Below are 9,557 nucleotides of genomic sequence, written 5' to 3'. Positions count from 1 at the left end.
AATGTTTCTTGAGCAGCAAATCATCATATCAGAACGATTTCTGAAGGATCATGTGACACTAAAGACTGGAGTGGCCTAAAGATGCTGAAAATTCAGTTTTGATGACAGGAATATATTGCATTTTAAAATATATTCACATAGAAAAAAAGTTATTTTAAATTGTAAAAATATTTCACAATAATACTATTGTTGCTGTATTTTTGATCAGATCAAATAAATGCAGCCTTGATGACTTCTTTCAAAACCATTTGTAAAATAATAATAATAATAATACTACACGTAAAAATATATTAATTTGTAAAAAAAAAAAAAAAAAAAAAAAAAAAACTACAAATAATACAAGAATATATTTGACAACACAGCCTTTATGTCTTTTATTTATTGGAAAGTTTCACATCCATAAATGTAAATATATTAAAACTAAACCCCACTTTAACTTCTTCAAAGAAGAACTGAAGATGTATTTAAATACAATTTCAACTTCTGTTAACAAAAAAAGCTATGAAAACATCCAGAATTTGTGCCATGTTTAATATTCATCCATAATACTCTTATTTTGGTGCCCTCTTCCTTTTTCTTTTCATCTCTTTTCTCTGTTTCCTTTTTCTTTTAGGTTTATTGTTCAGGTGATTTTTTTTGTCTTCTACATTTCTCTGTAAAATTATTGAATCATACTTTCCTTTTGTCTTTGAAAGATTGTTATATTTGTTATATGTGTTGATTTATTTTGTTTATTAATATTGCAAAAAAAACAACAACAACACAGCCTTTATGTATTTTGATGCTTACGAAACCCACGGTGGTGTTTCTATTGGCTACCGGAGGCGGCTGAGCGGAAATGACGCCTCGCAGGACGTTCCCCCAGCCCTTCGGTTCAGCATGGCGCCGCTCTTGGTCCCGCTGAAGTGTGGATTTCACATCCAAAGGCGTAAATTGTCACTCTTGCTCCAGCAGAGCATCGCGGCTCACGCGTGGATCTGTCACGAGCACCGAGCGGCGAACAAGCGCAAACAGCGGAGCACATATCAGGTACATTCACCTCTGTCACACACACTTATGACACGACACCGGCACACAAGGACAGAGCCGCAAACTTTAATAACACAAATGCAACTGTGTACACTAGTGGCACATACAGTAGAAGTATTGACAATACTCCTTTCAGTTGTGTTGTGTTGTTTGCATGCTGTTGTTTGTTTGCTTAAGTAGGAAGTTGACGTGGTTCACCATGACTAATGAAATTGTCACTAGTTCTGTTGTGTAAATGTGATACTGTATGAACTTGATCCAGTATAATTTCTGCTTCCTAGTATGTAGGTGCGTACAGTAAATGCTGATATATAATGTCACGTGACAAGTCGACTAGTTCGTAGATGAGTGTTGGTTTTAGCTGTTGTTTTGGAGTTCACTTCTTCAGCCTGTAGGTCATATGATATATAGACAGTCGCACACACAGCATGTTTGCGTAGATAAGACTCAATCCTGCCCTCTTTTTAGCTCATATCAGGGTGACACGTGACACGAGACTCCACTTACACCGGTTTCTGAGCCACAAACACTCACCATATATTTTTGCTAAATATATGATTTACGGTCAAGACATGGATATTATAGTGTCACGGAAAACTCTTTTTGCATATGCATTAAAAAATTAACCAAGTTTGCATGATGTGAATGGTTCAATACTAGGGTCTATATAGAGGGTGTGTGTGTGTGTGTGTGTGTGTGTGTGTGTGTGTGTGTGTGTGTGTGTGTGTGTGTGTGTGTGTGTGTGTGTGTGTGTGTGTGTGAACTATAGATTACTCTCACTAGTTGGTGAGTTGTCTGAACAATCTTATAGGGATCACAAACTGATTTTTTTACTTTATTAGGTGTTCTGAGGTGCGCGTATTATGTCAGTACACAGAACAAATGGTCAAAATTGTACCTTTAAGGGTACAGGAGCTTGTCACTTGGGACAGTACCTTTTTAAAATGACATCTTTGTACCTTTTTTACCTCAAAAAGGTTCAAAGTAGTACCTTAAGCCAGTGGTTCCCAACCTTTTTTACTCCAAGGACCCCCTCCTCTCCGAATCAATACCGCAAGGACCAGTGACAAGCTGTTTTACCCCTATAGCTACAATTTTGACACTCTTTTTCTCTGTGTTTATGATTTTATTTTACTACAAAATCTGTCATAATTTAGAAATAAAAGGCCGTTTTCTAAACCTCTCTTCACTATAAAGAGCGAATGAAATTACGAGCATGCAACGTCATACTTGCATTGTCAGTTAGTATATCATGGAATTACCAAAAAGTACCAATAAATTGCGTAACTTGTACGTTGTGTGTTAGCTGGGAAGGATTTGCATGCAGGTATGAATTCTTTCGGATCAGTGTCCATATGTTTTATTAACACAACCCTCTACGCACAGGGTGCGAAAGCAAAACGGCTTTTGCTTTCAGAGTTTAATCAGCATTCCAGATTTATTTACAAAGCTGTTCCTGAGCAGTACAACCCAAAAGTGAGCTTATCTGCATGAGGCATTTTACAGAGGAACCCGGGAGAGCACAACGATGGCTATAAACATACCTTGAATGTCCCGTGCTGTTCTCAAGGATCGGTATCAGGGCCGATAAAGCATTTTTTAAGCTGTCCTGTGTCGGCTATCCTAAGCCTGATCCTTTATTTTGCATGATCTGTCATGCAGGTATCGTGGAGTAGGTGGCACTGCCAGTGTGCTAATTGTGACCACACAGTCTGTTTACAACATCTACCAATGTCTTTATACAATGTGTGTGTGCGTATATATTTATGGTCAAAAGTTTTGGAAACATTAAAGGGTTAGTTCACCCAAAAATGAAAATTCTGTCATTAATTACTTACCCTCATGTCGTTCGACACCCGTCAGACCTCCGTTCATCTTCAGAACACAAATGAAGATATTTTAGTTGTAATCTGATGGCTCTGAAAGGCCTCCATTGGCACAATGCACTTTACACTCTCAAGACCCTTAAAAGGTACTAAAGACGTCGTTACAAAGTCCATCTCACTACAGTGGTTCTACAATAACTTTATGAATCGGCGACAATAGTTTTTGTGCGCAAAAAAACCCTAAATAACAACTTATATAGTGATGACGATTTCAAAACACGGCATCATGAAGCTTCAAAGCGTTATGAATCAGTGAGTCGATTCAGCGGTTTGAATCGCCAAATTTCAGCAGTTTGGTGGTTTGACACGCGATCCGAATCATGATTCGACTCACTGATTCATAACGCTTCGAAGCTTCATGATGCCTTGTTTTGAAATCGTCATCACTATATAAGTTGTTATTTAGGGTTTTTTTGCGCACAAAAACTATTGTCGCCGATCCATAAAGTTATTGTAGAACCACTGTAGTGAGATGGACTTTGTAACGACGTCTTTAGTGCCTTTTAAGGGTCTTGAGAGTGAACCGTGCCATTGTGCCAATGGAGGCCTTTCAGAGCCATTAGATTTCAACTAAAATATCTTCATTTGTGTTCTGAAGATGAACGGAGGTCTGACGGGTGTCCAACGACATGAGGGTAAGTAATTAATGACAGATTTTCATTTTTGGGTGAACTAACCCTTGAATTCATTTGAGTATTGAGTATTTTTGGATAAAATAAATGCAGCTTTAATGAGATTAAGAGACTATTTTAATAAAAAATAAAAAAAAGCTTGATGTTTCCAAACGTTTGACAAACTCACAAAATATTTGATCAGGACATTCCTACTACTTTCCACTGTGAAATAATCTGCTCAAGTTGTGCTGGGAAAATTGGTTCGATTCGATTGACTTGATCAATTAGGCTAAATATATACAAATCATTTATATCATATTTCACAAAGCATGACAGTTCCAACTTTCAGAGAAATTGATTGTGTTTTGAATCCTGAACAATTAAGCCCCGTTTCCACCGAAATTACTCAGAACAATTTGTCCCAGGAACTTTTTTCCCCTCAGACCTGCTGCGGTCTGCATTTCCATCGCGGTCTAAAGTGCCGTGAAGATCAGTCCGTTGACGTAGGACTGCACGCGACTTTCCAGAGCCCATGTATTTCATCCTCCGCAAATACACTTAATAAAGCATGAACCTTGTCATCGGTCGTATTTTTTAAACTCCATTGTTGAATAGCAAACAGCTCTTACTGCACGCATCGCAACACACTTTTAGGTTGAAATAAAATGCTGCGTGTGAACTCAACCAATCAGCATGTTCAGCGCCCAGGTCCCACCCCCAAATGTTCCTGAACTTTGAAAAAGCACTGTAACAATCGGTCTTCCTGGTTGAAGTTACATGTATTAAAATGGGGTCAGATTCTACTGTGTGAGATAATGAAGTGTTTAAAAGGATTAGACAAACAACAGTAGTAAAGTGGAAAACCAACGGTGTATTTACAATGTACACAAGAGACTTAAAACAACACAGTAAAACTAGGAAACTTCAGTCTGTTAAAAGCATAGAATCCATAATACCCTACCCTAAAACAGTCCGAATGAGTCCCAGTGCGCTGATAGTCCTTATGCAAGTGTCCAACCGTGTATATACAATCCAAGTGAGAGTGAATCCAAATGCGTGGAACTGGAAAGGTGAGACAATAAGAACTCCACAGTCCAGGTTAGGTGATCACCAGTGCATTTGTAGCCCCCCTCTTGGTTTTCCATGCTGCCACCTTTATGCTGGTCTACTTCCTGTTTCCTGTCATGGGATCAGTCACATGACAGGTGGACCCCGTAACATTTAAAGACATACACACATTAAAACAGATAAGAGGACTAAAATGGACTAAAATGACTAAGACAACATGTAAACCTATTAAAACTCTAATATACATAAAATCATTATAATATATAGAGTGGTAAAACAAGCGTCTTGTGTGACAGTGTCACAGTACTACCTCGCAAGCAGGGCCGTTTTGAGGGGGGAATTTTTACCCGTAACTTCATTTAGGAAGCGTCCTTAGGTTGAAACACACTGAGTACCACCCTAAAGTCCCTAGTTCCTGGGGAAAGTGAAATGCGGCTAAGGCCTGGTTTCACAGACAAGGCTCAGATTAAGCCAGGATTAGGCCTTGGTTCAATTAGGACATTTAAGTAGCTTTTATAAACGTGCCTTAGAAAAAAGCATTGCTGGTGTGCATCTGGAGACAAAACAATGGCACTGACATATTTTAAGAGATGACAGTGCAAGTGTCTTTCAGTTAAAACAGCTCAAACATGCAATTTAGTCTGGGACTAGTTTAAGCCTTGTCTGTGAAACCAAGGGTAAATGTGCTTATGAGCTGATTAGGGTGAAGTAGAGATACATTGTGAAATAAATCTTATTGATTCACTTTTCTTTTTTCATATAAATGTACAATTTCTTCACTCTCATTTAGCTATCAAGTCAAAGAAGTGCGTCATCATCATGGACCAACAGCAGAGGTCAGAACAGCAGGCAGATCTTAGAAGCGGTGAAAGTAAGTCTTTATTAAAATAGTGGATAATTTGGGCATTGTGATTGATTTTTTTTTAGTGTGAAATTGATACATGTTTAATCTCAATAACTTAAATATTAAAATATACTAAAATATTTGAGTTGGTGTGTTCCAGCATTTACATCTTCCAGAGAGACCGTGCTGGCATGGGAATGCAGGTGGAGGGCTCAATGCAGATCCCAAAAATGTGGTAAGGTTTTTTCTTTTTACTGAAATCATGGAATCCAGTGCAATTTATTGTCTAACATGGAACGTCAAAAACTCAAAGGTCTTCATGGCTTAATCAAACACAAAGTTTGATTAAACATGAAGAAATTTCACTGGCCATTTTATTAGGTCAGGGCCTGAATTTCATTTTGGAAAATGGGGGGGGGGGGGATTTCCCCCTTAGGTGATTCTTATAGGGGGTTGCATTTTTAGACTTCATCTTTTTTTATTACATTCATCTCACCTAAATGTTTTTACAATGGGCTATTTTTGTTGCTCAAGAGTTTACACAACACAAGGAAGCTTAATTTCAATCTTTGAATAAAATGTAATCAAATGTAAAATAACACTGGATAGTCTTTTAGTCCTGTAATAATTAAAAACATTGGCGGATTCCTGAATCCTGAATCCTTACAATTAAAGGTATCTTTATCAGCATTAATGACATGCACATATTACACATTGCTGGGTTAGTCCATTTTCAACCCAACTTGGGTTATTTTTAACACAGCATTTTTTAGAGTGTTGGCTGCTGTCACTTTAAGAGTTGTAGAAGTTTAAGGTAAAATATATACAAATATAATATTATATATTAACATGTTCAACTCTAAAACTACAAGAAAATCTACTTGAAACCAAGTGAACCATGAAGTTCTGTGGCAAATGTTAGGATGATATCTAAAATGAACTTTTAGTCAGATTTTTTGGGCGCAGTACAAAACATTTCCATTAGATAACATCCAGGCTCCACTGGTGACGATACAAGGACACACTCATTTCCATATATGATTTGAACCATATATTTCCATCACTTTCATGATTTTTATGAAGTAGACATCCTATTCAGAAGTAATGTTAATATTTGATTTGAATTCAACCCCTAAAACCCACATAAAAACATGGAAAGAACCAGAGCGTGCGTTGTAATTCGGCACCACATCACAAATGGAGAATATTTTTCTATCTATCTATTGCTCTGTCATTTCTTTTCAAAATCACCAAATATGAAAACTAGAGTCTGAAAGCTTTCAAATGATATATAGTTCATCAAGATTACTTTAGGTTTAGACTAAGGGCTTAGTCAGCATGTTGTCAATTCGGCGGGTAACTTGTCAAGAATAAATGAACAGATGCATATCATTTCCACTAGTGAACAGTGCGCATTGCTTGACTATTTCTTTTAGTTTCTAGCTTTCTATACACATATTTCTCATGTCTGTGAGGCAAGTAGTCGGGAACAATGTTTGTCTGCTTTAGCCTATTTGCTTCTTATTTATTAAATCCAGGCAATTATCTGATTAAACGTTGATTCAAATTAAGATACAATTTATACAAAACGAAATTCACTTTAAAGAAAGGCTTTCTACAAAACTTAATGAAGTGGTCAAAATCATTTCTGACCTTTTGTATTCTGACATATTGCGCATCTTTACACTTTTCATAAACAATATAGCCTAGATGAAATTTAAAAATAACATTATAATATTTAAACATCAACAGGAACTTCCTGTAAATGGTCTGAAAGTCCGAACCATACAGAAAATGCTTTCACACTAGAAACGAAACCGAACCTTTGTTCAGTTTGATCTGGACCGAGACTACCTCTTTTCGTTGGACCAAATTTCGTCTGTTTGGTCCGGACCGTTGTAAATTTGATTCGGACTGAACTGAAAAGTCCGAAAATCCGGACTAAACAAGGTAGGTGTGAAAGGGAACTACTATATTATTGTTCTATATGTGTAATGGAAAACATCTCACACGTGTGGAAGAGGGGCCGTCTTAAAAATAGTGCTTAAAAAACTTTTTATTAAGCATAAATTCAGATATTTATTATTTGTAATGTGTGAAAAGTATTGATATTAAAAGTTTGCGCCTAATCATTTGCACCTGATTCAAAAAAATGTTTTCATAGTGTGATTTTTGGGGAATTGTATTGAATCCGGTTGGGGTCAATTTGACTCACTCCAACAAGATCGTATGCAGAATTCAAACATAACATGAGGGTTAAGCGCAAATGGACAATATTTTTTTCAGCTAAAAAAAACGTGTCTCTTCCTCTTATAGCGTTGAAACTATCCGAGTGCATTTGCGTATGATTGGATCATTTGGATATGGTAAAGCTCAGATGTAGCTTATTTTAAGTGGATTTTCATGTTCCCATACCATACTAGTGAGAACTTACCTCACAGGTGTCCGTGGTTTATGCTTTTCTTTGCATACAATAACCTCATCTTCACTTCTAGTCAAACGTGACAAACTAGAATTAGTGTGCTTGCAGAGAGCTTTGATTGTAATGTGGACAGTCTGGTTTTGTCCATTGTGCTGCTCTTTTGACGTTTGGATGGGTTGAGTAACTTGTCATTAGGTTGACTGAACTGACCAGTCATGAGCACCGAGCAGGAGTTGCTTTGTGGATCTCTGCTGCCCCCTCCTGCAGATGTTGATACAGCGCCACATAATAATGTACATTCACCAACATTACAACTTGAGTATTTAAAAAAATGCTTGGGATGTTGAGATGCACGCAATTTAAACACGCAGGTTTTAAGAGTTTTAAGCTCATTTTAGGTTGAGGGCCAGATGGGAAAAAATTTAACCATGTGCCCAAATTACCTTTTTTAAACCTTAGTTTGCTGACAATTAGCCTACATTAATGTTAAAGGCACAATATGTAAGATGTTTAGATTAAAATGTCCAAAAACCACTAGAACATTGTTCTCCTCTGTGCGCCTGTCTTCAGCGTGTCCCGTCTCTGGCCTGTGTTAATGTCACGTTTACAGACTTTGCAATCATTTCCCAAAATGTCATTTGTGTGGGAATATTACAAAGCAGTTTGTGCACGTCTGGAATAGAGATCAGCCAAAATAAAACTTAAAACCGTTCCAATTTATGGCCGGTCGACTGGTGCTTTTCTGTTTATTTAAGATAATGAAATGTATGAGCTGTATATGTAACCTTTTCTTTCTTTTTTCAGGTTTATTTTAAGATTTATGATTTTTAATCTGGGAAACCGTTAAAAAAAATATTTTTTTGTTTCCAGCTGAAGGAAGTGAACTCATCGAAGATTCTTAGAGCCATGTTGATGTATGTTTGGCCCAGGGACAGACCTGACCTCCGTGCTCGAGTGGCCATATCATTGAGTCTGCTCGCTGGATCCAAGGTGTGTTCACTTATCATACCACCACATTATCTCTTAATGCCTCAACAACAACAATAATACATTATTATAAAAAAAAAAAAATATATATATATATATATATATATATAAATTAGTGCTGGGTAAATTAACGCGTTAACGCAGGCAATTTATCAGGGAGTCGGCCACATTCATGTACACGATATACTGATTCACCACCTAGGAAGCTAGGGAGCTGACATACACACACACACAAACTCGACGCATGCGCCAGTCTAGTGCACACATCGAGTTCTCTTTCGCTCTTGAACAAACAATAACAACAACACAGAGAATGTTGCCAAAATGGCAGTTTTGTCGAGTATTCTCATAATGGGAGTCTTAAATTAGTTAAATAACGAGAAAATTAGATGCGCGAGACCGCGTCATGTTCGGCAGCAGCTGATCTTAACGTGACAGCAGCGCTGATGATGTCTGTCATTAATGTTCATCAAAGAACAACGGGAACAGAGAAAAGTGTAGCTTTAATGATCATCTATATTTCATTTATTATTTGTGCAGTTAAGAAAGGTGTTTGATAACTTAATTCAATTTCTGTGTAGACTATGTCTAACAGGGAAGACCATGGGTAAATATAACATTTATTATAATGGGTTTATGTAAAGATTATTTTAAGTTCAATTAAATTAAAAGTTATTTTTTAAAGCCTAATAAATGTTGAAATTGGT

General features: G+C 37.0%; 1 protein-coding gene across 1 annotated transcript in view; it reads left to right on the top strand.

The window, feature by feature from the left end:
• The first annotated feature begins 849 nt into the window (after nucleotides 1-849).
• Nucleotides 850-9,557, top strand: part of abcb7 (ATP-binding cassette, sub-family B (MDR/TAP), member 7) — a 68,742-nt gene continuing 60,034 nt past the window's right edge. The window contains exons 1-4 of the mRNA XM_079839800.1: nucleotides 850-1,029; nucleotides 5,388-5,468; nucleotides 5,602-5,676; nucleotides 8,734-8,853. Coding sequence (XP_079695926.1) covers nucleotides 880-1,029; nucleotides 5,388-5,468; nucleotides 5,602-5,676; nucleotides 8,734-8,853 — 426 coding nt within the window. The 5' untranslated portion in view covers nucleotides 850-879. The remainder of the gene's footprint in view (nucleotides 1,030-5,387; nucleotides 5,469-5,601; nucleotides 5,677-8,733; nucleotides 8,854-9,557) is intronic.

Source organism: Gobio gobio (assembly GCF_949357685.1).
Source record: "Gobio gobio genome assembly, chromosome: 16".
NCBI classification, from domain to species: Eukaryota; Metazoa; Chordata; class Actinopteri; order Cypriniformes; family Gobionidae; genus Gobio; species Gobio gobio.
This window is presented reverse-complemented; position numbering and strand designations above follow the sequence as displayed.